Source organism: Embiotoca jacksoni, unplaced genomic scaffold (genome assembly GCF_022577435.1).
Source record: "Embiotoca jacksoni isolate LCO1_2020_lvr unplaced genomic scaffold, fEmbJac1.0.p SCAF_13, whole genome shotgun sequence".
Classification (NCBI taxonomy): domain Eukaryota; kingdom Metazoa; phylum Chordata; class Actinopteri; family Embiotocidae; genus Embiotoca; species Embiotoca jacksoni.
Genome location: NW_027185263.1, coordinates 8417134 through 8445022, shown reverse-complemented (window position 1 = coordinate 8445022; position 27889 = coordinate 8417134). Strand labels below are relative to the sequence as shown.

Sequence of the window (27889 nt, the reverse complement as noted above, 5' to 3'; positions counted from 1 at the left end):
AGTTCAACGATAAAAGTGGGGAACTAAGGAATGAGGAGAAGAGCAGACGAAGCTTTAGTGATGATTTGTACGTATTCTTTGTAGTCGTCGCCACAGTAATATGCCAGCAGGTAGTTGAAGATGCCCACAACGCACATCAGGAACAGGAAGGAGATGATGCGTTTTCCAAACAGGTAGCCTGGAGTGCTGCGCAGAAATGAGAAATTAGTTGGGCGATGCGGCACAAGAAAACCCATGGAAAACATGTATTCCTTGCTGTAATTTACCTTTGAGAGGTTTGACCCAAGTATCCGATAAAGTACTTCTGCCTGACAAGAAGGTAGATGATCCCAGCGAAGGCAGCCGGAGCTTCAAACAAATGACGGAGCGAGAACTAGAATTACTGGCTGGCAGTTGCAGTTCACTGCCATGTCTGTCCAGACTCGTATAACATGTAGTGAAAACTTTAAAAGAACTCGGCCAATGAAGCTGGCTCTGACAACACACATTTTTTTTGGCCAATAGGCAATAATTCAAATATAGATGTTGGAGATCGCAAAGAAGCTTCGCACGCATTGGTCAACCCGACAGCATAGAAGATCCAATCAGCGCGGTTTGAGTGGACACCCGAGATTAATGTTACCAAATCAGTAACTAACTAAGTGTTAAATATGGTCACAATGTCCCCTTCTGTTCCCGAGTTATGACATTGAATAATGGCTGGAAAAGGTTGTTGTTTTTTGTTCAGTTCATTTTGATGTCACAGTGAAGCTGACCTTTTTACTTTTTGGATATAAAATGGCATCACTTCATTTCATTCCAATAGACATTGATATGAAATTTAGTCATAATAAATGCACGAATTCTTGATGCACAACATCAAACAAATACTTGAAACATTTTAGCTGTTGAAGACAAAACAAAAAGAAATAAATGTCTTTACATTTTTAAATCAAGATTTGAACGGTGTTGATGTCCTGATCGGGGGGGGGGGCTAACAATCCTTGGCCACTGACTCCGGGCGTATGCACTGGCTGTGTAATAAATTCCCACTCAAGACACTGAACTGTCATAGTCTCGCTATAGTTTATTTAGGTGTTTTATTTGCCATTTTAATGTTTTAATACAGTTACTCGTAAAGCTCTCGGGCAGTGACCGCTACAGTTTCTTTAAATGTGGAGAAGTCTTTAGTTAGCTGGTAAGTTAAAGTACAGCTATTGATACACTGTAGTGTATAGAAGGGGCCATTCCTCAGATATTTCTGACTATGAGTGGGGGTGTATGTATATGTTTTAGGGTACATGTCCATGTGTTTTTGCATGGAAATACGCAAGTTAAATATCCATTATTCTGCCACTTACAGCAAACTAACCTGGGTAATTTGAATTTGATTGAAAGTGCTTTGGTCGAGAGAGGTTTAAAGTTGCAGATAACGTACAATTCAGTGAATTTGAACATGAATCTCTTGAGACATTTTGTTGCTCCCGCCATGTTGGACCTGCAACAGCAATCGTTTGAGAGGGCCGTTTCAACACCAAGGAGAGGAGGATGTTGCGGCAATATATCTGCAATGGTTGCTCGTGTCATGTTCAGGTGTCCAAACACTTTCGGTTATATAATTGTAAAATGTTATTTTCCTAAGTTGGATTTGCTGCTTCTCAAAAACGCGTTTAGCGAGAGAGAGAGAGAAAACTCCCTTTGAACGTCTACCTGTGATCCGGTTTGAGTTTAAGGGTGTGTGCCGTTTCCAGGGTGAAATTGAGCACGCCTCCTTTAAACCGATTAATGATTACCTTGATTGAGACACAGACCAGCACACCACATGACTGCCAGGAAGGTAGGGTAGGCATCCATGCAGTTTCGACTGGTAGAAACAAGAAAAGCAATTAGCACATCTCTGGGAAGTCATCTGCAACGAAGCCATCGCAGATCAGTTGCAGTGAGCATGTCCTCGGATACCCATCAGGAAATGGTTTGAAACGGCAGAGCAGAAGAAGTGACAGTGGGGAAAAAAATATCCTATGGAAATACACAACAGTGCATGAGCCATGAAACCCAGTGTGTATTTTTTTGGGTGTTTGAGGAGCACAGTTGAAACGGAGAGCTAGGAAAAAGTGAGCCCACTCTGTGTGTCAGCACACACTGGCTGTTGCAATAAATTGCAATAATCAGTACAGCATGTTGCACAAAGCCTCCCTCAAACCTTTTTCAGGCTCACATGTCAGGATAGTCATTCAAAGAAAAAAAACATATTTTAAATAGCTGGTTAAAGGAATAAGAAAGAAAACCAAAAGTCACTCAAAATTATTTGTTCTGTCTTTTTCTAATAAACGTACTTACTAAATTATACCTTTTACCTCATCACTTCTCCCTGATGAAATGTTTAAAAACTTGAAACAGCCCAAGAAAGACAAATCACTTTATGGTTGAATTGCGCACCGCTACTGTCAACACTACATCCAGAACCTTTGTTGAGGCTTTTGTTTTTCTTCTTTTATGCGTCTGCGCATATCAGAGAAATAGACATTAAAAAAGGAGCGGCCCGTAACTTTTGTAAAGAGGTCATGAATAGAGTTGCAACATAAGGCGATTAATCAACAACTATTTTTGATAATCAGTAAACAGTTTCATTTATTTCTCAAGCACATATACCAAATGTTTATATTTCTACCTTTTCAAACATGAAGCTTTCTGCTTTTCTTTGTCATATGAAGCCTCATCAAAGTTCAGGTATCACTTGGCTTCTAAGAATTTGCGACATATGTTTGTCATCTCCTTTTTAACATTTCATTGACCAAACATTTAACCGAGAAAACACTGAACCACTGGTTTATAAGATTTCTGGTCCAAAACTGTCCGAACTTCATTCAAGTCCCTATACTGACTCAAATTGTTCTCTGAAGGCAACACACATATGACACTGAACTGTCACCAAATGTTTGCATCACAGTTAAGAATTTCCCATTTGTAATCTTTTGAAATTCTTAGATTATATACAAGACAGGATGTTGCTTGGATATTTCGTTTTAAAAACAAGAAGTTCATTGTTGCTGTGGACTAACGGGGAGGCTGGACTTAAGCCTGAGCAGTTTGAAAAAGATTTGATTTTTGAGTTTAAGATTTCCAAAAGCCTGAAGTGACTTGCTCAGATTTCCAGATTAGCAGTCAAAAACCCAAACACATTCATTTAAAAAAACAGCGAATCCTTACATCTAATAAGCTGTAACAAACAAATGTCAGGCGTCTTTGGAAGAAATCACTTCATGAAATAGTTATAAATTCGTGAATCCATGAAATACTTGTTCCAGCACTAATAATTTGTGCCAGTGGAAGTGAAGAATCGTTATATCGGGCAGTTATATTCTTATTTTGGCAAACTATTAAAACAGGGCAAAATGCCAATTTAAAATATCAGCAGGCCACAGACTGCAAATACACTGTATGAATAGATTTTCCCCTCTTTTAACACGATCATTGAATGTGACTGTCAACTGACTAAGAAGTTGGACGGATACAGGTTTTCCTAATGGCTATTGTTACTTTCCCAGCAAGCATTCAAATGAGCTCTGCACCAGCTTTTTCCCCTATCTGGGAGTGTCCAGGCAAATGAGGGCTGCCTCTCAATAGAAGTAATATTTGTTGGGATATACAAGAAAAGGGAAAGTTTACTGGAAACAGAAATTAAACAGTCCTCCATTGTTTCACTGCAGATATCTCGTTATATTTACAGAGAAATGAGAGAGGAAGAAAGGACACTTACTTGGCACAGGACACTCGCTCAAAACCAGCCGTGTCGGTATTAGCACTCTTGCATCCCCTCTCTACCTTTTGAGCAAAGAATGCTTCAAACACAGACAACAATTTAATTATTCATATCATCATTTTTAACATATTGATTTAGAGATGAAGAAAAACTTGCTTGCTTCTTTTTCTCACCGTTCTGAAGTACGCTGATGAGGGTGACGATGACCAACAAGTAGATGTTTTCCACCACCTTAGTGGAGTCCATGATCCCGGTGAGTGAGCTGTAGGAGCAGGTGGATGCTGAGGCTGAGGGAGACAAAGATTCTCTTTCACATCCAAAAGTACGTATTTGCAGTCGGTTGCAGATCATAGACCTGACTTCTCCGTTGATGACATCACGTACTCCCCATCCCATGCACACAGCAGGTTGCGGCTTCCTCTTTATGTAAATGATGCTCTGGCTTAATACAGAGGGATGCAAACAAGTTGCCTGATACTTCCTCTTTGTGGAGACTCACCACATCATGTGCACAGGCACAGCTTCATGCAAATTTGAATTACATCACTGTTATGTTGTATGTTGGCATTCATCCGCCATCTGTTATTTATCAAGCTATTTCTGGCAAATGATAAGTACCAATGCATTGGAAGTCTGTTAATAGTTTTTATAGCAGACACTGTGACTTTGGGAAAACCCAGGTGTTATCATTCAGTGGCTCAGTCATGGTATCGATTACACCTGTGCTTTTCCATCTGCTTGAAAAGTCTGAATGTCTGCTGCAGTGGTGAAAATACTGAAGCATTTAGCTAAAATCAATATTACATCACTATAAAATATTGCATTGGTAGTAAAAGTCCAGCATTTGTCATTGTACTTGGGTAAAAGTACAAGTATGGACGGTAAATGTGTAGAGTGTAGAAGTATTTGTGTAAATGTGCTCAGTTACTCTGAAGGTTTCACAAGCTGCCTCAATGACAGGTTTACTCTTACTTGGCCTACCTACAGTCAAACAGCACCTGCATGTGCTTTTCAATGGTAATGCATCTTCCTCTCCTTTTTTTTTTCTTTCTGAATCTTCTATTAAATGAATTCATCACGGTAAAGCCAACGTTTTCTGCAAAGTTTTCAGTTATCAATCGTTAACTTGATAAATTGCGTAAAGATATTATATTGATTAACCGGCCTAAAGGCATAAAGACCAACAACAACAAAAAAAAAAAATTCAAAAATGTATTTTGCAATCCCTTTCTAGATCCATCTATTATTCTAAATACATAACTATATCCAATTAATTGATTAGGTTAAAACTCTGGGGCTCTGTAAGTGTCGATTATAATTATTTTGACACATTTACAATGGAGGAGATGTAGCCAACTGAAGCTAATTTACGAGCTAGTTCAAAAGCAGTATTGTTGTCAGCACAACTAGCAAGACTCAAAACATAATGAAGGTGGAGCTATTAATAAAATGGGATTTCCCCGTAGATTAAGGGGCCTGTCACACCGTATAGTATGGTATTAGTCGATTTAATAACCAACAAGGAAATGCATTTCCCATATGGTCTAGCGGTTAGGATTCCTGGTTTTCACCCAGGCGGCCCGGGTTCGACTCCCGGTATGGGAACACTCTTTTATCCCTTTATTCATCATTGTTACGGTAAATGGCAGTTTACTCCATGTTTATAAATAAGAAACTAATTTGACTAAAACACACCGGTTTCTATTTCCACATAAGAGCCTCCAGGTGTCGCATCGCCGTCGTATTGAACAGGTAATTTTTTTTCTATGAAAGCAGTTGGGTATATTTATTCTGTATGTAACTATGCTCATTTTAATTTAAAGCCATGAAAGAAGAGTGAGATCATTTCGAGTAAAAATAAAGGTCATCCAGCTAAAAGAAAACTGTGCTCTCTCCAATTGCTCGCGCCAACCTGCACCAACATATTAAAACAACATCGCTGGCATCAAAATATTACTAAAAATAATTCAAATGCCAAAATGTTTAAAAAGGTCCAAATGGGAGACATCATGTTGGCTTGCCATTCAATTTTTAGTATTACCAAATCTTGCAGTATTTGAAACTAGTCGGGGTAAACATTATTGTGGTAAAACAGCACACCCTTCGTTTCATTTCATAATACTTCTGACATATTGAACAAGACATACGAGAGTCATCCTAAGTATTTATTGGATGGCCCTAAAAAAAAAAAAAAAAAAAAAAGTACTTTCAAGTAATTTTTCAAAACAACAGAACAAACAGTTTTTGACTGTAAACACAGTTGCTTCATTCAACCCAGTGGCGCACAGTATACACGTACAACAAAGTACCAAACAATTTCAAGACATTGTTCACAAATTTCCTCCGTGATTCAACACACTAGCTCCAACGTTGCTCATGCGCATACAAACATCCTTTAAACCCTTGTGATAACGACATAAATAGAGCAGATGTCACTACTTTAAATCTGTAAACAGATGAGGTGCAGATTGGAAAAAAAAGAAAAGAAAAGAACTTTACATAACATTCCCGTCGCGTGTTTGCAGGTTGCAGTCGACATTCAACACCGGCAGCCTAGATGAAAAGTTCCAGTGCATTGAGTGCCTCGGTCTGCATGTCAGTCGCTCTCTGAGCCTCCGCCTGCGAGAGAAACTCCTCCAGGAAGTTTTCAGCGCTGTGCCCGTTCGTCTCCGCCACGGCACCGGCGGCACCTTCCGCCCGCTCGGCTCCTTCGTGCCCGTTGGCGAGCATCTCCAGGAAGCCGGTGCTGTCCGGTGAGAGGTTGCTGGCTGGTGAGAGGTTGCTGGCTGTCGTTGCTGGCGACAGCAGGTCCGAGAGGAAGTCGTCGCAGATGGAGCTGCTGGAGGTGACGGCGGTGGGGGAGTCCAGGTGAGTGCTGTCCGGTCGGAGGCCGGCTCCGCCCTGGTGACCCAGCAGCTCGTTTAGCTTGGCGAGTTTCTTCTTCTTTGCTTTCAGTTTCTTTATCAGCTTGATTCTGAGGGCGTCAGTGCTGCTTAGGCCTGGGGGAACCTTCGAGGACAGGCTGCCGTGTTTCTTTGGAGAGGAGATCTGGGTGAGGCCCTTCACTCCGGGCACAGGAAGTGACCGACCAGGCATCGCTGTCGTGTTTGCTCGGCAGTTCGAGATGTCGGGTGGAAACGGTTCAGATTTGGATGGCAGCGGACTCTGGGTCTTGGAGCTCTTTGCGCCGAAGGCCCCGTACATTTCCGCAGCCTTCAGCGGGAGGCCCGTGCTCTCCTCCGTCCTGAGGTGTGGTTTGGGGTGGAGTCCTGCCGGAATCTGCTGTCTTTTGACGACGTTGGGGATCGAGTGAATGGGAAGTGTGGGCTTCACCTGTGTGGCCGATGTGGGTTTGTGGGGGGGGGGTTTGGACTTCTGGGCCTGGCTCGGCGGGTATCTGCTGAGCAGGTAGGACCAGCGAGCGTCCTGATCTAGTATCGACAGTTTTGTGGGACTTTTCCGACCCGTGGACAGAGGCGAGACATCCGTAGAAGACGCGGGGGATGCTTGCTGTGGAATTCCAACGGGCGGTGCGGTACCCCGAGCAGTAGGACCCACAGCTTTGTCACCGGTTACTTGGGAGGGTGCCGACGGCGAGATTTGTGGAGCTGCTTTAGACACGGCTGCCTTTTTATTTCTTTGATGGCCGACAGTTTTGCCTCGGCCAGCTCCTCTCCTCTGTCCATTTCTGGCTCCGGGCACAAACGTCGGATCGCTGGACAAGTCGTCGTCCTCCGTTTCAGCGTCAGATGGGTCGGGGCCGTGACACGTTTCGCTACCCGCTGCAGTGGTGGTGGAGCTGTCCGGAGTGGAGTCGGGTGCTCCATTCCCACCGGGGACACTCAAATCCCGATTCTGGCGGTGCTCATTTGAAGGCAGCTTTTCCGTGTCTGCGTTCAGCTCCACCAGCGTGAGGGTGATGATGTCATCGCGGGAAAGACCCTCGAAGGTGTCGAGCAGCGTTGCGGCCCCTATCGACGCATCGACGCCGGCTGTGTCCGTGATGCTGCTGTCGGACACGGAGGGTGCACAGACGACGGCCGTCTCATTGTGAGGTGCAAGGACAGTCTCGTCTGGGTCATCTGCTCTCGAGTCTTTGTCACTTGGACGGGCGATCCTCTCGTGTTCAGACGGGGGATGCTCGGTGGACGTGCTGGAGGGAGAACAGCCACGGGGCTCCCTGTCCTCCTCCACCTCCCAGAAGACGACGTGCATCTCCTGAGCAGGGACCTGCAGCTTCTGATGGGTCCGACACCCTTGCGGTTTTAAATCATCGCATTCCAGCCATGATCCTGTTGATAACGGACAATACTCGGGTTACAACAGCACATCAATTTTCACGCATTAAAAATATCTCCTCATGATTTCACTCGACAAATGCACAACAACAGTGACAATATTAAGAGAAGAAAATGCCTTACTGAAGATCTTTTAAAAAGGAGCGCATTTGCCAAGACAGTAGATGCATAATGTAAATACATAATGTAGACTTATAAAATAATAAAGTACATTGGGTAATCTTTTTAAAGTCCTATCTGACGCGCCAAAGGTACATTTCTCGTTAAACGCCAGTGAAACCAGCCCTGCATGGTTGGCCTTTCCCCTGGTTTTACAATACATGAACTGTCCAGCAGGATGTGCTGTTGGCCCACCACGACGTAGAGGAATTAAGCTTCAACCTTCATGTGACTCAACTTTGAGCAAAAGAATTTGTGGTTTCACACCAAGTGTAAATTACAGCGTAAAAGACAAGAAGAAAATGTCATGGCCATTTCGAGCAAATTCATTTATCTGCTTTTTTTTTTTCTCAATTAATAAGGTAAATTAAAAAAACCCATAATTGAATGAGTTTTATAAAACTTACCATCAGCTTTACAAATCCAGGTGACAAAATGCTTAACTTGGTGATTATACTGTATGACGGTGCTGATTGAGTAGCGTTGTTCCTTGAAGTTGAAGGCATAAATACTGACATCATTGTCAGGAAGCCCCTCCACAAAGTGCAGCACAAACACCGGAGGAACTCTGCACAAAAAAAAAACAAAACAAAAAAAAAACATCACGCAAGCGTCTGGTTAAATAGAGGAAAAAGTCAAGGTACACCGTTTTCTAAATATTACAAAAAGCAGTTTCTATAAACCTACGGCATTGGTTTTGCAGGCATAAATGTAATGTGTATTTCTAGCCAAACTTTTTGTTGTTCTGCTAATGTAAAGATGTGTTATTATAACATCTGTTCCTTTACGAGATTTGTATTGTTTAATTTAGGGGGGAAATAAATTCTTAAGACTAATAAAAACAAGTGCTGAGTAACAGTTAATTTTGGGGAATTTATTCATGCAAATAACCACCTAGAGACACTTAAAGACTGAGAACTCAGCACCTGCATGTAAACAATTAGTACCGAGTAGCTGCGCAGGCGCTCGTTTCTTTATCATGTCCCGTACAGAAGTCTTTTGGTTTCGTGCTCGACTTGTAAATGTGACTTTGCTACGGAGAATCTGCAGGCTGTCAGAAAGCCACTTTGCTCCTATAAAATACTTGATTATTTAACAGCTAATAGTATATTCTATTAAAGACAACAGTCTTTGTTGACACATCGCCCCCAATTCTTTAACCCCGACCGAACAATTCTTTTATGTTACTTTTTACATGAGGGTCTGATTTCACAAAAAAAAAAAAAATCCTGTTTGTTTTCAACGCGACGAGCAGGTGAATGTTCTAACGCGATGTTTGATTCTTACTTCTCCAGCATCATTGCCCTCTCTTGATCGGTCCTGCTGCACACATTGCACGGGGCCGAGTGAACGGCATGAAGCGGGCGCCAGTCAGGCACAGCATTAGTGAAGGTGGGGAGAGTGTTTCGAACCCTGAAAAAAGAACACGAGATATGTTTAAAGATTCAGACTTCTGCAAAAGTCAAGATGTTTTCCACGGGATGAAGAAAAAAAATAATGAGTTCACATGTAAACAATGAATGTTAGTTCTCGGCCGCCAGTTTCTTCTATTATTTCATTTTTTTTTTAATATTTGTTATAACAAAAGATCCACAGAGCTCACAGTGAGGTTTGTTATAAGGTTCAAACATTTTTCAAGCACTTTCAAGGAATCTAAAGGATTGGTTTGCAGACGGCATGCGTCTGACGTTGGCGTGTTGTAAAGTCAGCCGGTAGCCTTTTCCATTTGAATGAAGAAAAATGAACCTACAGCTTTATTTTGTTGCCACTATATTATTATTATTATGGTGTTATGGCCGTCTGTTGTAGACATTGTTTATGCAGTTTTAATTTCTTTGTTGAACCAAATTCCAGTTAAATCTTCTCCTCGTGTGCTCATTGTTCTTTTTCTGTTGTTTAATGGGTGATGATCCCCTGCCTTAACTTCCCATTATCTTTCCTGTAATTAGCCCAAAAGTCTGCATCATCCAGGAATAGTTTTCACACGGCAAACAAGCCGAACCATAGTTCAGTTTGAGACCACCGCATTTGGTCAGACCAAACTTGGGGGACAAAAAAAAAAAAAAAAAAAAAAATCCGAGGCAAAACAGAAGGTGTGGAAGACACCTTCTGTTTTGGTTCGGACCAAACTGAGAAATCTGACTTTTATTGTGTTTTTGAAATGTAATCACATACCTTTCTTTCCTAGCAGTTTTGCATTCACTGCACTTGAAGTCCCAGTGAAAGGTCGACTGGAAGAGACGCTCCACCCAGGAGTCCATCCTGAGCAGAAGTGGCATAGCGAACACCGGAGTTTCCCTCTGACCTGAGAGGCACAAACACGCAGAGGTTACAGCATTGTTACAGGCTCCCTGTTTACTGCTTATTTTGAAGAATAATGTATGGATGAAACATGGGGCTACATTCTGGAAATCACACGGGTGTTGAAAATGATTAGTGCGCCTTGTTGCCAATATCTAAATGCCGTCTACGTTGTTTTCTTCCTCATAATCCCCAGTACGCGTTTACGATACGTTTTATATAACAAAGATTCGACTGCAATGGAGCCAGTAAAATTCATGGTTTGCATGTCCGGACGCGCCACTTTGTCATATTATCAGGTGATGATAGATGCTTTGAAAGATCAAAGATTTGCCTTGGATTCAAAACAGGTAATCATGACTCGGTTTCTCTTTTTGTAATGCAGGTTAGATGTCTAAAAGATAATTAAACGGTAGACATCACAGCAGAACAATTAAAATGATTCCAAGGAACTTTCGAGCTGTAGTTGTTGAAAGATCTTATGTGGAACCTGTCCCACTGGGTATAAGCTACGTGTTAACATTTTACAGACAGAACGAGACAAACTACTCCTTTATACACTTCTTTTTGTCACTAATCGGTTGGCAAAAAACAAAAATTAATATTCAAAAACAGAAGGCTTGAGGGGCCCTGGGAGCTGGGAGTTTGAAAAGCATTTGCTCAGACATCTCTCCCTTGCTCACAGTAGCTTGGCACAATTTGCATATTGTTCCTGATCCAACAGCGGCTTCCTATCAGTACTGGTGCACTCAGAAATACAGTCCAAAGACATATTTTACTGTTTTATTAATTTCTTTGTATCCATATATTAAAATTAACCTCAGTGGACCTTTATGCTTGTTTAATCAGTGTATTATAACGTGTGCAGAACCAGCACTAAATTCAGAAGGCAAAAAAACACAACAACCACCAAGAAGAGCTCGACAACTGAAATCAGATTTTTTTTTTCCTTGCCTTTGACATCATAAATACACAAAGTAGAAAGGCACACGGAGAGCGCAGACTTCTGCCAAGGCCAAGTGTTCACTCTTCTATGATATGCAACAACTGTGGTGATCTTACAACTGTAACAACTATGACAAAGGCTGTGTAATGACTGTAATCCCAGAGGATTACTGGTACCGGTTAATGTGGAGTGAGATATCGAGTCATCATATTTCTAGACTGGCCTATATTTGGTCACTGTTGAATTTACTGCTGGATAGATGGCATTAAGCAGGCCAAAAACCCCATTTAGCAATGTTATTAAGAGTGACATTTTTTGGGGGGGTTATCCGCTCCGTGATTTGGATATACTCCAGAAATGAATGAGCTTCCTTGGTCCACGTGATACCCTTCCACCAAGTTTCATGAAAGTCAGGCCAGTAGTTTTTCTTTCATCCTGCTGACAAACAAACAAACTCTTCCAAAAAAAGAGAACCTCCTCCAAGTGCACACGACTGATAAACCTTACTGATGGCACATATCCATTTCTCTACGATTTAGAAATAATTTCTGAGCAAAAGCGTCATCTCCTGATCTCAGCACTTAGATTTGGTCACATCCACTGGTGTGAATTGGTAAGAGCCACAGCTGTAGAACTTAAACGTGGGACTCGAGTCTCAAAAATGAGGTTTTACAACAAGTCCAAGACTCATCTGGTATCACTCAACTTATTTAAGGCTTTGAATGGCTGAAAATTGAACCTGGCATTGGACGTGAAGGCACAAAAGCGTTGAACTTGATTAGGTGACCCAATTTTTCCCCTTATATTATTTATTCTCTATTGAATGTAGTTTTTCAGGTTGACCTTGGATGAGACTGAATCCTGGACAGGTTGGCCTTCAAAGGTTTGAAGCAAAGTGCAATTGCTCCATGATTACACAGCTGTAACTGCAGCTGAATTAAAGAAAAAAAACTAAATCCCATGGTTGTACAATTAATGAATCTAGAATCATAAACAAGTAGCTCAATAATGTCTCCTTTTCAGATCCAATAATTTCCTTGTTTTCCTCTGCAGCAACAAAACGACACTGAAATGCAAACCATTTGTTTATGTGCCAAATCCTGCTTCACGTTGTTGAAAGAGATCCTTTACAATTTTGTTTAATATCTAAGATTATATATAAGAGTATATTGTGCTTCATTTTGTCCATTTAGTCTAATGTATTAATGAAGAAAAAAATAAAAATAAATCTATGCCACCTAACCAGAAAAGATCTCTGGATTACTGAAACATTGCTGTCTTGGTGCGTTACACTTCATGCCTCGATAAACACAGACAGGAAACCGTGTTTCACAACTGTAAGCGCAATCTATCAAAACTGAACTTGAACCTTCTTAGTTAAGTTGAATATAGTACTACATGTCTACAAATTACTTCTATTGGCCTTTCAACGCTTTAGATATTCATGAAGTTAATAACAAATAATCAAAGTCAGAATCTGATGTTATTTTATAATCTTCTGTTGATCAGTATTTTTACCTATTTTAAACATAGGTTCTGGTCATCTGATCAGTTTTGTGCATTCACTGCTGTTATCATCACAGAAAGTGCATCACATCACAACGTAAAAATATGGAAATTAGAGGGGTGTTTCAATATCAAAGAAATTTGCCTTCTAATTCTAAGTTAACCAAGCTGGTAGTGAACACAATGTAAAATGTGTTCAATAATTATTATATTAAACAAAGTGAGTCAACTGAATTACGATAAAACCTTACATTTAAGTTCAGTTATACTGATGAGAGCTGCTGGTTAAGCTTGACTTCGCGCTATCTGTATCTTTTATGTGTGTAAATACGATGCCTCATGCACTGGGCTGCCTTATAATTAAGACTCTGGCTGAACTGTTGCCTTAAGGATCTGCACTGATCCTGGTTTTAATGTGACCTTGCAGATACAGTGAAGGAAATAATTATTTGATCCCTTGCCAATTTTGTAAGTTTGCCCACTGACAAAGAAATGAACGGTCTATAATTGTAATGGTAGGATAGAGAGCCAGAATATAAAAAAAAAAAAGAAAAAAAGAAAATGACATCATATAAAAGTTATAAAGTGATTTGCATTCGATTGTGTGAAATAAGTATTTGATCCTGTAGCAAAACAGGACTCAGTACTTGGTGGAGAAACCGTTGTTGTCAAGCACAGAGGTCAGACGTTTCGTGCAGTTGGTCTCCAGGTTTGCGCACATCTCGGGAGGGATTTTGGTCCACTCCTTTTTGCAGATCCTCTCCAAATCCTTAAAGTTTCGAGGCTGTCGCTTGGCAACTCAAAGCTTCAGCTCCTTCCACAGATTTTCTATGGCATTAAGGTCCGGAGACTGGCTAGGCCACTCCGTGACCTTAATGTGCTTCTTCTTGAGCCGCTGCTTTGTTGCCTTGGCCGTATGTTTTGGGCCGTTGTCGTGCTGGAAGACCCGTCCACCACCCATTTTCAGTGTCCTGGCTGAGGGAAGGAGGTTGTTGCCCAAGATTTCACGGTACGTGGCCCCGTCCATCCTCCCCTCGATGCGGTGAAGTCGTCCTGTCCCCTTAGCAGAGAAACGCCCCCAAAGCATAATGTTTCCACCTCCATGCTTGACGGTGTTCTCGGGTTTATAGTCAGCATTTCTCTCTCTCTAAACACAGCGAGTCGAGTTGATGCCAAAGAGCTCGACCACATCATCTTCTCCCAAGCCTTCTCTGAATAATTCAGGTGTTCGTTGGCAAACTTCAGACAGGCCTGTACATGTGCCTTCTTGAGCAGGGGGGCCTTGTGGGCGCTGCAGGATTTTAATCCATTACGGCGTAGTGCGTTACTGATGGTTTTCTTGGTGACTGTGGTCCCGGCTGTCTTGAGATCATTAACAAGTTCCGCCGGTGTATTTCTGGGCTGATCCCTCACCTTTCTCATGATCATCGATAACCCACGAGGCCAGATCTTGCGTGGAGCCCCAGGCCGAGAGCGATTGATGGTCATTTTGTGTTTCTTCCATTTCCGAATAATCGCACCAACGGTTATCTCCTTCTCACCGAGCTGCTTGCTGATGGTCTTGTAGCCCATTCCAGCCTTGTGCAGGTATACAATTTTGTCCCTGATGTCCTTAGACAGCTCTTTGGTCTGCCCATGGTGGAGAGGTTGGAATCTGATTGATTTGATTCTGTGGACAGGCTCTTTTATACAGGTAATAAGTTGAGACAGGTGTCTTTTATACAGGTAACGAGTTGAGATCGAGTACTTCCTTAAAGCGAGAGGACTAATCTAACCGGTCTGTGGGAGCCAAAATTCTTGCTGGTTGGCAGATGATCACATGCTTATTTCACACAATCAAACGCAAATCAATTTATAACTTTTATATGATGTGATTTTTAATTTTTTTTTTTATTATATATATTCTGTCTCTAACTGTTAAAATAAACCTACCTTTACAATTATAGACCGTTCATTTCTTTGTCAGTGGTCAAACTTACAAAATCGGCAAGGGATCAAATCATTATTTCCTTCACTGTATGTGTGCAGATCTAACCAGGAGCAGCAATGTACAAAAACATTATAATCTTCCAAAGAGACAGAAATTCATCACAGTTGCACGTTCATCTTGAACGTTCTCTGACTCTGCTCTCATTCACACTTGCAACTGGACAATAATACTCCGCTTCAGTTAAAACCTACTTGGTCTGATTTTGACCCCAGCTGCTGTAATTTCTGTGAGCCTTAATGGATGTGAACAACCTGCTGTTTGAATTGCAAGCCATGCCCCTCTATGACTTTGGACTTGGCTTGAACTTGCCCTCTTGAGACTTCCCTCAGCTCCGGTAAGAACACTGAACACATGCAGGGAGTCATTGCAGGTTCATGACAGGTTCGATGAATGTAAAACATCTACACCTGAACTCACCAAGTTTGCAGTGCAGTTTGGGCTGCAGTAGTTTGAAGACTGACATCCTGAGACTCTGCAGGTCTACGTTGGCCTTTTGCAGCACATGATTTGGCACCCTCACGATGCCATCTAGTCAGAAAAATATTTCAGATCAGTAAAAACACAACCAAAACCATGTTTACTCAATCAACCCCTTCAGCAATGTTCCAGTTTCATGCGCAGAGGTTTAGATGTATCCAAATATCAGACATCTGCCAACAGCGCATTACAATGAAGACATGGAGCTGTTGTGTTTTTCACATATTAGTAAGCTTAACAGCACAAAATGCATTCCATTAACCTCTATTATATAATGAGGTCACATCTGAATGGCTATTTACCACTCGAGGCGCAGAAAGTGAGAAAATATAGACGACTCAGCTCATCAAGTAGCATTAATAGGCTAAGATTTGATAGTTGTCATAAAAAATAAAAAAGAGAAGCAAAGATTATTACTTTGCTACTGATGTTAGCTGCAATAGTAAAAAAGAAATAACTGAAACGCTTAAATTATAATTCAGTTACATTTATACTTTAGATCTTTTTGTCTTACCTCTGCCTGTCTGTTGGTGGACTTGGATAGCAGCACAAATGTCTTCATATCCTTTCATTAGTTGCCACACAGACGACCGCCGGGGTTTATTTTTGGGTTTGCACTTTTTTAAGCTCCTACAGTTCACCAAAGCAACGAGCAGCGAATCCAGCCAACACAGATTGTCACCGTTCCTCCAGAGGAGCTGGTTGGGAACAGATACGAGCTCTTCCGAGTCCGTTAAGGACTTAACGCCTGCTGTGTCTTTACATGTGGTTTTGTCTGCAGCTGGGGATTTCTGTCCTGTCCTCCGTGTCTGCTCATTGTGCCGAGTTGACGGAAGAGCTGACTGATTGGAGCACAGACTGCTGCATGTGTTCAGCACCTCAGGAGAACTCTTCTCCGATATACCAAGAGCACCCCAGTGATGAGAAAGTGCAGGTTCATCCCCATCAGCGGTTGACACACCTTCTGATGAGTGTCCGACTGAGGTCGAGCACAAAGGAGGCGCAAAACCATCTGCGTAAGCAACACTGTCTGGATCCTTCTCTGGACCAACATCCTTTTTTGGTAGCGATTCCCATCCTGTTGTCTCAGTAACTGAGTCATCCCTGTGGTACCCATTTACTTTTTCGCCATCTGCCCTGGGTCCTGCAGCCTGATGGCCATTTCTGACAGAGCCTACATCACCACACGCTACTGGGCTGACATGTGTGTCAGTGTCACTCAGTGGCCCACGATCGTCACATTCGCTTGACCGCAGACGTTTCAGTGGAGGTTTGATCGACTCTTCCTTTTCCTGAGCTGAAGCACTTTTTCTTTTGTTCCCAACAGTGAGCTCCACAGGATCCAAGCTAGCCAAAACATCCTCCAAAGGCCGGGTGACCAGAGGGAAAAGGCACTATGTAGGAATGGATTAGAGCAAGTTAACATAGCAGCCAGCAATAAAAGACATGAAACATGACTGTGTGTGTGTGTGACAGCAGTGCTGGGACTTACCTCTGGGTTTGTGCAGAGGGTGATTGACTCCTGGAGGTTGATTCGGTAAGAGCGCAGAGCATAGGTAAGACCCTTCGACGTGCACCATGGACAATTCTCCAGAGAGGCAGCTCTTCCCTGAACCTAAAAAAAACATTGCTTTAGTAAAGGCCATAAACCTCAACAGAAACTACTACTGGACATATAAACCCGTGACATTGGACAATTTAAAAAGACAACGGAAAGCTGTACAGAACATATCAAATTTTTGACAATCATACACATTTTCTTTCCAACTACAACCATCAACTCTTCATCTCTCCACTGCTGTGCGCAGTATATATATATATATATATATATTTTTTTTTAAATTTATTTATATATCTTAAATCGTATTTAAATACTGTACACATACATTGACAAACAAGGAAGGTGTTTTACTTGATTTACCTTGCAGATGTGGACCATACAAGTAAGAGTAATAACGGCGTAAAAGGTAAGTTGACAGAGGTATGTTGTTTGACTCTATTAACTGCAACCCTGGATTTCACTGAGTGGCAGTGTTAATGAGGCAGATTCCGCAGATAAACACTTGTAAGAAAAACACGTTATATGCAGTACACAGTTTCTGATGTAAAAATATGCATCAAATGATCTTTGACTTTTCACCATTCAAGGATACCAAGATACTTTCGCCTTTTACTACCAAAGATTTCCATTTGTGTTTTGTTTCCAATTTCTTTAATTTGGATTGGTACTGCCCAGTCACAGTGTTTTTTCAAATATAATTCAGCTTTGCGCAAGTGACAACAATGCGAGGAAAGCAGGAGCTCTACTGACTTTTCCCAAATACCCCACCAGCGGCGAGGCCAAAGCCCCCAAACCAGTGTCTTCACCAGTCATTGGCAAACAGCTGCTGCTCTCCGGGTCCACGGCTGTCTGGTGCCATTTAAAACATATTACCATGTCACTGCCACACCTCACAGGAGCTGAGAGGGAACAAAAAAAAAAATACAGCACCGCACAGGATATGTTACAAAGTTATGAAGGTAGATGAAAATGCACTTCGAAAAATTTCACCCAAGATCTTTTCTGCATTGTTAACACGGTAACTATCATACCATTTAACATATGTGGTTACATTACAAGCAATGTTGCAAAAATATGTACATATCTGACAAGATTTGAGCAAACGCTTAATAATGTGCCTTCGTTTTCCAGGATTGAACAGACTGAATCAGCAACAGTGCCGTTGTCTAATTTATTGTATTTATAACACTGTTCTCAATCAGATTTTTTTGGGGGAAATTCCCAAACATGATGGACAGTGGTTAAACGTGTGATATATGACTAAATGAACTTAAATCTTAAAGTGCGAAGACTTCAAGGATTAGGCATATATTTTTTAACATAACCGTTTTTTTTTTAAATTTTATTTATAATACTACAGGAAATAGGCTATTTCCCTACAAAATAAGCCAGAACAAACTACCTGGAAAACATTTATCCTCAGGCTCACACGTGGGATCTCCAGCACAGCTTCACTCTGCCACATTAAAGCTATGGCAAAAGAACAGGGAAGTCTCTCATACAAAATGAAACGTTTTGTGTAAAGGTTAGCTGTACATAATGTAAAACACTGGAGCTTATAGCGAAGGGGGGAATTTAAAGCTGATAAATACTGACTGCCCCCCCCCCAAAAAAGTAAATCCAACTGTTACAACTTCAACTCATCTTGTAAAACTAGTCTCATGAACTAGCAAATACTCCATTAACATTATGATGACCTACTTTGAAACCAGTCAAACAGTTCATGTAAACTCCACCAACAAACACTGACTGAAAGCGTGCACCCGGTGGCTAGCATGCTAACTGTTAGCCTCAGGCCGGGCAATAATTGAAGTCCTACCAAGTCTTATGTTCAGCATTCGTGGATGAAAAGATACGTACCGAAGCCAACGTTAAATCGCGTGTAATCCCACTATGATTGTGGTCGAAATCCATCCGCACCGAGCTGTATTTCAGTGTAAATCCCCGCTGCTTGAGTTGTAAGTCCATGTGCATCCTTTTGTGAATTCGTGTTCGAAACGTTATTTTTCCGCTCCAGTTGTGCAGCGGTTTTTATCGTCCGTCCCCCCTCCCTGATAGATTAGTTCCGCTGGCCCCCAGTTGGTGGTTTAAGTGAACTGCAGTAGCCTGGTGCTCATTGTTCATGTGAGCACTGCAGGTTACACGGCACAGCCCATCAAACCAGAGCTAACCGGTGCGAGCAGATGAACACTGACGTATTTAAAAAGATTAGCCGCATTTAATTACGCTATTCTTTAATATTAGATTATTAATTAACTGCAATAGGTCTGAGCAGTTACTGTCTTTTTTTTTAATATCTTGTGGCCTCTTTTTTTTTTTTATAGGAAAATATAAACCTTGCATACCATATTTCTAAAAGTGAAATGAGCAGTTAGAAATAAAACAGACTCAATTACATTTCCAAATTTCAATATAAATTACATTTTTGCAATTATTATTGTTGTTAATAGTAGAATAGTATATTATAGTAGTATTATAATTAAAATAGGCTATAATTTACCTCACATTACAAGGCCCAGCCCCTCCTCCCCCCCCTCTCCCCGAGGTGCTTTTAAACTGGTTTTGTCAGTGCTAAATAAATAACTGGTACATAATGGGAGATCAAGCAACCTTTCATATTTGTGAAGAAAACTAAAACAAAAACAAACAGACACGTTTATGTGAAACTAAAACAACAGACTGACAGACTTGACAAGTGAGATAGCCTGTATAAATTTCTCCTATATCCACTTTGTACTTTAGTTAACTGATTTTGTAAATAAGGATGCCCTTTTATTATAGCTATTTGCTTCTGTAGGCAGACTGTGGGTTAGTTGGTTGGTTGGGGGTGGGATAGGGTTTGGTTTACATATGACCCTCACTTTGGTTCTTATACAGCCCTCACACAGCTTTCACACCTCCTGCTCTTGCTGCCGCCACTCCCCCCCCCCCCACACACACCCACCCACCCACCCACACACACACACATATCCAAAGATTTGCACACATACACACGTCCATCCACCCAATCCCGCCCCTTGCATGTGCCCTCCTCCCTTAAGCCCATCCTGTATCTGCTGCTCTCCTGTCCTCTATTTTCCTCTTGATGACAAAATGAATTTGCATATTTTTCCCAGGGAGCGCTCATTAGAATGCATAAACTGGCCGCCTCCCAACCTCATGAGCAGGCTATAGCTTTCTACTGTGGCATGTCCTGATGCAAAATGAGGCACAGACAGTCAGCATCAGAGGCAGACATGTGGCCTGAGTCTGGGTTGTGATTGGCATTTGAAATCAGTTCACCCTTCCCATTCTTAATTCAAGGATAAGAATAAACTCTGTCAGCCATTTTTCTTTGTTTCTACATTAGCTGCTAAGAGGAAGACTATTTATTCGATTTAATCACAACATGTAAATAATTAATCATTTTTAAACACAGGGGATTACAAGATTATCTACAGTGGGCATATGACTATTTGCACATCATAACAGGCTGTGGACAATTTCTTTATTTTAGCAACCCAACCCCCACCACCATATTTAAACACACAGACAAGCCTTTAAAGTCATAATACATTTTGGCCTTACCTCCACTTGGAACAAAATAAGCAAGTCATCTCAGCTTGAAATCATAGTCCATAAAATTTTAACAGGATATGCAAAGATTCAAGATTAAAAAGATTCAAGGACACTTGTATGACATTTTTTTTCCTGATGGTGGCGCTAGAGGTCAGGTCACAGGGTCATACAATTGTCACCTTTACCTACTGTAAATGTGACTCCAACAGCATATACTTAAATACCAGTCTTGTAATATAATACATAATTTATAGCCCTCAGTGATACTCAGATATCACAGTATGAAAAATGGTGCACAGCATGTTTTATGTCTGTATAAGTTACAAGTCACCAGAGACCATAAAGACACAGTTGATGGGAAATAAGTAAATTCCAATCTTTGCCTGATGGTGGCGATAGAGCAAAATCACAGGGTAAACAAACATCATTAGGTTTTCTTTCAATAGCACAAATGTCCATAGAAAATTCCATGCTTATGTAACCCTCGGGATCTTCAACAGCAAGACAAACAAATGCAGTCAATACAGTTAAATGACCTCTTGACACATCTTGACTGAGCTAATGGCCGATATTATTCAGCTGTATGACAGCAGCACAACAAAATAGGGTTTGAGGGTGTTAATGAATTTCCAAAAGATACATTTTAAAGGGAAAAGTGTGAAAAAACACAAAAACCTTAGGTGACAAGCTGTATTATGTATTCTCCATGGCAATCTGGATGAAACCCAGTAAGAGAATGTGTTTCTAAAGTGTTCTGAACCAAAACAACTTGCAGATTTAAATACTAAAATATATAAATATAATGCTTTAAAAGTATCCTAGTCCTGATCTATTTGTATAATATGGATACTGTGGGCTGCATTAAAATGAATGGACTCCTGACTCTTCTCTTTTTCCTGAGTAAGTGTATGGCAATTTAATGCTTTAACAATTTAATTGGACAAAACAATGTGTCTGGGGTTGGGAGTACAAAGCCCACTGCTACTCTGCAAGGCAGTCATACAGACATGTTATATCTGGAACCTGCAATCAGCAAAGTCTGAATAAAAACACGAAGCCCACAAGCAAAACCTTATGCGTCTCATTTTCTCTTGACCGAAATTACTACCAAATGTCCTCCTTCCAACTATAAACTGCTTTATTCACTAAGTTTGTCCTAGAATTAACAGTCGCTCTTTGATCTCCTCAAGTCTGCCTTAATTAGGGATGAGCACACTATTATCTCTCTATCAGTTAATGTATATGAAGCCTGTAAACATCAGGCAAATAACACACTGCAAGGAAACATATGAATGGTCCATCTCGAGGCCTTTTACCCATTAAATGTATCCACCGTGACTTAATACCAGTTACTACATTTTTATCTTAATTTGAATAAGTAAACATAGACAAAAACACTCAATGAGTGCCTTCAAACAGTGATAATTATGTGTACTTGTCAGAGAGTAAGAAAACACCGTCAGGTATAGTCGGTGTGGTGACTTACTGTCAATAATGAGCTCAAACTGAAAATCATGGCTAATACAGTAAACAAAAGGGAGGCCATTAATTGAATTGTTATTGTGTTTCCATCCTTACAAAGAGGCAAAATCGTGTAAAATTGCATATCCAGTGCTTATATTTCACGTATCGGATGAGCAATCGCTTGCTGTGTCATTTACATGCAAGTACGCGGTGTTCTCTGTAAACATTTTCAAAGACATAATTTGCAAATAAACTCACGCGTATTGAGGAGAGTGCACAACGGAGGTGGTGGATGGAGAGGGACAACCCATGCAACACAACCGCATAACGTTTTACAGTTGCTTCGCTCACCGACTACAAGCGCTCCACGTTGTCTCATTCATTTAACTTGCCTACTGTACACTGTGCTCAACGTAGTGAATTCAATACTATGGCAAACACACTACACTACTACCAGCTCCAGCATGCTCGGACAGAAATATTTTTGTATACACGCGCCTCGGAAAACTTCAGTGACGTTTCACAAAAGACAACCAATGGGATCTCGTCTTCTATTAGGACAATGAAAAGCCTCTGACCAATCGGAAGAGCGCCAGACTGGGCGCTGGCCAATGGCGTGCGAGCCCCACCGAGAGTAATGTTAGAGAGCTGAAGACTGAAGACACTGCGTATCGCCTGTGCTGCCTCATACACAGCCATTGCAGAGCATTGAGACCCAGCGATAGTCACTAGGTAAGTATCACACACGAACATTTTAAGTGTCCGTGATGATGAAAATTACTATAACGTTCATAAATATTTTACTTATTTGTTTGCCGTGGTTGATTGTGAAGCATTTTAACTGCTTGTTAAGAATTTTACTGCGGGGAAACCTTTAAAAAAAACAACAGAAAATAGCCGGCACTAAGCAGGTAGCGTTACATTACTCTGCCGGGGAGTGTGGATCAGACGCTCGGCAAAAAAAAAAAGAAGAAATGAATATTAACCTTGACTAAATTCGACGATAACCGGCGATTTCGTTAAATACGATTAATTTTGTATATTACACTGGTGTCGTTTTTACAAAATGGAGCCGAAACGAACTGTAGTTATGGCGTAAAAATTCAGGAATGTCTAGCGGACAATCCCGTCAGCGACAATGGTAGGAGACTTACCGTTAGCTAGCCATTGGCATTGCAGTGCATCGCGAAGCCTGTCATGTTGAGGCTGGAGAGCGTGCAAATCTGGAGACAAACGTTAAAATTTTATAAAAACACGAGAAAAAGAAAGCCCGTTTCATAATGTGCACGGACACGTGTTTGTTTGCCACAGTTCGGCCGACAAGACGACGAAAAAATTACCTCACGATCTGCGCTTTACTGTAATGGCTGACTGTATTCGCATAGGAAACAAGGCAGCGAGGCAAGCCAGTGACAGAAGGCGCAGTTCGCTTCAACTTTTTCCAACCGTGTTTTCTCGAAAAACAAACCCGCAACTGTGACATGTAACGACGGCAAAAGAAAGTTCAATCTTTCGCGATTCGAACGACGCCCCGCGGAGATTTTTCCCACGGTCGGAAAGTGTTTAAATTCGGGCTCGAAGCGAGGCGGTCGCCGCGGTCGCTCTGCCCTCTATGTGCAATGGCTGTGCGCTGACACAAAGAGAAGGAGCCATATTCTCCATGTTAGTGGATGAAGACGAGCGGCCATTAGGAGCTCATAGAAACCAAGGCAGTAGCACAGCCCCGCTCATAGACACAGCACAGACCCAGTGTATTACTATACAAGGCGGCTAGTGCAATAGGAATCAATCGGGGAAATATTTTGCCAAGATCGCCGGCTTTCCGAGCATATTTGTCGTGTTGCAAAGCAAACTGAGAGGCGGGGGGAGACATTTGAGGGGGACTTTCTTTCATGAAGAAGGCATTCTCACAAAATGGAAGAAGAAATATTGCCGTCGTTGTTGACCTCCTTTTCCACAACGAGAGCCTATGCGCCATTACTACTTCGGTCGACGCCGCTTACTTGGGAGTTACAGTAGCATGTAATGGGGAAATATACAGTGAAAAAAAAAGGACAGTTTAAAAAGATATTTTCAAGTCTTGCGAAATTATTTCCACAAGAGAAGACGAAGACGCAATAGAGACGAGTGTTATATCGCATCGAATCACAGTTTTAAGTGTTTTATTTTCAATAAATACGTCTTTTTCTGTCATTTGTGTCTTTTTGTGTGTGTTTGATGACAACATTAAATAAAGCTGAGGGTTTTCAGAAGGTCTATTTTTTATTTTTTTTATTGCAAAGTAGGTTTTCATGTATATCGACAGATATTTTTTTACACAAACATCTTTTTTTTTTTTTATATATATATATATTGATAGTCCCACAGCGGGCTATATGTTTATGTGATGCAGTTGAACTTGGAAAGTTTGTCGGAGCGTGTGCGGTTGCAAAGAAAACATATTTATGGATGTTTGTGCAATGTGATTTCCTTCTTGAATCCGAAGCGATGTGTTTAGTCAATTTTAAACCCTTTATAAGGGGAGCTGACCGCGGATCACTGAGTTTTACGGAAAGGCCACCGTACAGATTGCATCAATAAATAAATAAAGTGATTTTCATGGCATCAGCTCCGTGCGGGGCGGTTTCAGTGGGCTGTGTCAACGGGTCCTAACTTAGTACAGTTTGACAGCGGGGAGGGAGGGGGGGGGATTTAAATAGTGCAGCTAGTTGCTGCCAGTGCTGCAACAATTAATCGATTGACAGAACATTAATAGCCAACTATTTTGATTATTGATTTCATCATTTTTTTTTTAAAAAATTTTTTTTCTAAAATAAAATAAAATCATATTACAGCCTTGTAAATGTCAATATTTTTCTTGCTTTAGTAAGGGGATATTTGTATTTAATTTTTTTTTTTTTTTTTTTTTTTTTTTTATAAATGTTTTTAAATACAAAGATTTTTTTTGGTTGTGGACTCACGCATGACAAAACGAGACAGTTTAAAGCTGTACCTTGGCCTTTCGAAAGCACATTTTCACCATTTTAAAGCCCAAATGGCTAATGGTTTAATTGAGAAAATAACCAGGAGATTGATCGATAATGACAATCATCATTAGTTGCCACCCTACTACCAGTATGAGGGGCCAATAGAGAGAAGTAACCTACAGTTTAAACATTTGTTTTTAGATACTGCCGTCAGGATGGGGAAAGATCCGAGCAAGCCGAGGGGGAAGATGTCCTCCTATGCATATTTTGTCCAGACCTGTCGGGAGGAGCACAAGAAGAAACACCCTGAGGCTTCGGTTAACTTTGCCGAGTTCTCCAAGAAGTGTTCAGAGCGATGGAAGGTAGGATAAAGCAATGGTCGTCTAAGCTTAGTCTTATTTAGTTCTAACTAACATCAGGTCAGTTCAGACACAGGATGTTGTTGCTTGCAGCTCTTGATTGCGATTAAACAGGTGTACACATTGTGCAATAAGTAGGATAATCCAAGGCTGTTCCAAATTTGTACTCATGTTCAGCGGGTTTTGCAACAGACAGTCCAATCAGCAAGTTACCTGCCTGCTTTCAGACAATGTCTGCCAAGGAGAAGGGCAAATTTGAGGACCTGGCCAGGCAGGACAAGGCACGCTACGAGAGGGAGATGATGAGCTATGTTCCAGCCAGGGGAGGAAAGAAGAAGAAGTTCAAGGACCCTAATGCCCCCAAGAGACCTCCGTAAGTACTCCAGACCAACACCTGATGCTTTTATGATGGGGGGGGGGAAAGGCTTTTTTGTTGTTGTTGTAAAGAACACATCAACTCTGAATCGTGCCCAGATGAATCATGTCATAAATGCACAAAATGTTGTGTAATTGACAAATCTTTTTCTCGACTTTTCCGCAGATCCGCTTTCTTCATCTTTTGCGCAGAGTTCCGCCCCAAGGTGAAAGGCGAGAGCCCTGGTCTGTCAATTGGAGATGTTGCCAAGAGGCTGGGTGAGATGTGGAACGGCACTGCTTCTGAGGACAAGCAGCCCTATGAGAAGAAGGCAGCCAAACTGAAGGAGAAGTATGAGAAGGTAAAGAAATGGTCATCTGTTGCATCGGTGCTGCTGGACATGAAGAAACGATACTGACGGAGCTTTAGTCACAAATGGGACTTAAAAGTCTTTTCTCTCCTCCTTCGCAGGACATCGCTGCGTACCGCAATAAGGGCAAAACCGGCAGCGCAGCACCAGCGAAAGCCCCCGCCAAGGCAGAGAAAAAGGACGATGACGACGACGATGATGACGAAGATGACGAGGAGGAAGACGACGATGATGACGACGATGATGAGTAGATGGCGACATATATAGTGGTCATTTGCTTGTTAATAAAGCATTTAACCCCCTTGTACGCACTTCACTTACTGAAAGAAAATACATTAGTATCCAAGGGGTAAAAAAAAAAAAAAAAAAAAACGACAAACAACGAAAAAGGCTGTGTATATCAGTTGTTTTTATGCTGTACAGTTTTTTTCTCCTTTTTGTATAGTTAACACTACACAAGTATCGTGTCTGTATCTTTCTGCCAGTCTTATTTTTCCGGTGGTAGTTCCTAGACCACTATCCTGCCTGGTACAGTGTAAAGGGGTGGGCTTACAGTATTTACCGTAGCTAGTGGTGCACAGCACATAAAAACGTTCTGAGTGTTTCTTCCTCCTTTTTTTTCCCCCTTTACCTGTGTGTGTTTTTATTTTAAATGACATGTTATCAAAAAAATTGACGTATCAAAGTTGTTTTACTGATCTTTATGTACCACTGTAATAGCAAAAATAAGAAAAAAAACGCCTTGTTTATTGTTGAAATTTAAATTGCTTCTGATGTCAATAAACTTTTTTTTAATAAACTGGTTTTGTGTTTTGTCTGTGTAGGGACAATCTTACCAACTTTTGGCGAGAGGGCGTAAAAGTAAAATCCTTCTGAGTAAAATCTGTAAAATGTGGTTGGCCTGGACAAGTAGTCGTAGTTGTAAGATGAGTAGATAAACGGCAGCGCTATCTAAGGAAATGCTTCTTCTGCATATCAGCCCTGTGACTGACAATTAAAACGGATAATTAAATATTCAACGGTGTTCTGCTGCTCGGAAATATAAAGCTACAACTGACTTGTTCAGCTCTGTAAATGTTGACTTGATTCATTTTGATCTTTCTGGAGGTGAGACTTCTGTGTTATTTTGCATTGCTTTCTACTCGGTAAATATAACCGAGTTGACGTTCTGATGCCCGGGGACCATTAAATAGAGCAGGAAAGCATCTAACGACTCAGGCCTTGATAAGCTGTTCCCATGAAGTATGACTCATCACCACATCTGTTTATGTACCTTGTGTGTCTTCGCCTACTGTGGCTGTATGCAAACAAGGCTGTGTGGTGAAGCTCCTTGCCGTGATGGAGGCACACTGAAAGTTGTAGCTCTTTGTCGCCTACTCTGCATGCCAACATGCATCACTGACTCTTCCTGTTTTATTTAGATACAGCTGCTTCATCTCTCACGTACTCTCTAGGTCTCATTCAGGGTAAAAAAAAAAAAAAAAAGACCATTTATATAAGAAGGATTATGTGCTTTGAATACCCAGTGGCATAAGAATATGGCTGGTTGTTAACAAACCGCTGCAAACCTAAACGCTACACACATTCTGTACATTGTGGTCTGAACAGCACAGACCCCCACCCACCCATGGGAGAGAGCTCATTGAGACAGGAGGGGGCTTACCAACTCCCAGCCTGAGCACACACAAGTGTTCACGGGGCAGCACAGACACAGCTCTGACCTGTGGTGTAAATTACAAGGATGTGTATTCTACTGTGCTGCCTATCTGGTAGGCCTAGGTCTACTGATTGAGCCTTGGTATGAAGTAGGTTAGAGGACAGGCAGGCGCAGGGGCAG

The 27889-nt window shown here is 41.4% G+C and overlaps 3 protein-coding genes and 1 non-coding gene across 5 annotated transcripts; 2 read left to right on the top strand and 2 right to left on the bottom strand.

Moving 5' to 3' along the window:
- Nucleotides 1–23: 23 nt before the first annotated feature.
- alox5ap (arachidonate 5-lipoxygenase-activating protein) lies at nt 24–23360 on the bottom strand. 2 transcript variants are annotated; one of them, XM_069146224.1, is made up of 7 exons: nt 23343–23360; nt 23157–23225; nt 3916–4029; nt 3740–3821; nt 1773–1843; nt 267–348; nt 24–186 (listed from the first exon to the last, which is right to left on the bottom strand). In XM_069146224.1, the coding sequence occupies exons 3-7, from the start codon at nt 3986–3988 to the stop codon at nt 24–26; spliced, it is 471 nt and encodes a 156-aa protein (XP_069002325.1). In that variant the 5' UTR covers nt 3989–4029; nt 23157–23225; nt 23343–23360. The 2 variants fall into 2 exon arrangements, with proteins under 2 accessions (XP_069002325.1, XP_069002324.1); XM_069146223.1 differs by lacking the exons at nt 23157–23225; nt 23343–23360 and having other exon boundaries at nt 3916–4252.
- Nucleotides 5276–5347, top strand: trnae-uuc (transfer RNA glutamic acid (anticodon UUC)). Its single transcript has one exon. It is a non-coding gene; the product is annotated as a tRNA-Glu (tRNA).
- Nucleotides 5890–17678, bottom strand: uspl1 (ubiquitin specific peptidase like 1). Its single transcript, XM_069146222.1, has 8 exons — nt 17341–17678; nt 16912–17034; nt 15934–16813; nt 15360–15470; nt 10375–10504; nt 9487–9612; nt 8607–8767; nt 5890–8034 (listed from the first exon to the last, which is right to left on the bottom strand). The coding sequence occupies exons 1-8, from the start codon at nt 17356–17358 to the stop codon at nt 6296–6298; spliced, it is 3288 nt and encodes a 1095-aa protein (XP_069002323.1). The 5' UTR covers nt 17359–17678; the 3' UTR covers nt 5890–6295.
- LOC138196318 (high mobility group-T protein-like) lies at nt 22631–26851 on the top strand. The gene is made up of 5 exons (XM_069146225.1): nt 22631–22734; nt 25170–25330; nt 25555–25700; nt 25869–26043; nt 26154–26851. The coding sequence occupies exons 2-5, from the start codon at nt 25184–25186 to the stop codon at nt 26301–26303; spliced, it is 618 nt and encodes a 205-aa protein (XP_069002326.1). The 5' UTR covers nt 22631–22734; nt 25170–25183; the 3' UTR covers nt 26304–26851.
- Nucleotides 26852–27889: the final 1038 nt, after the last annotated feature.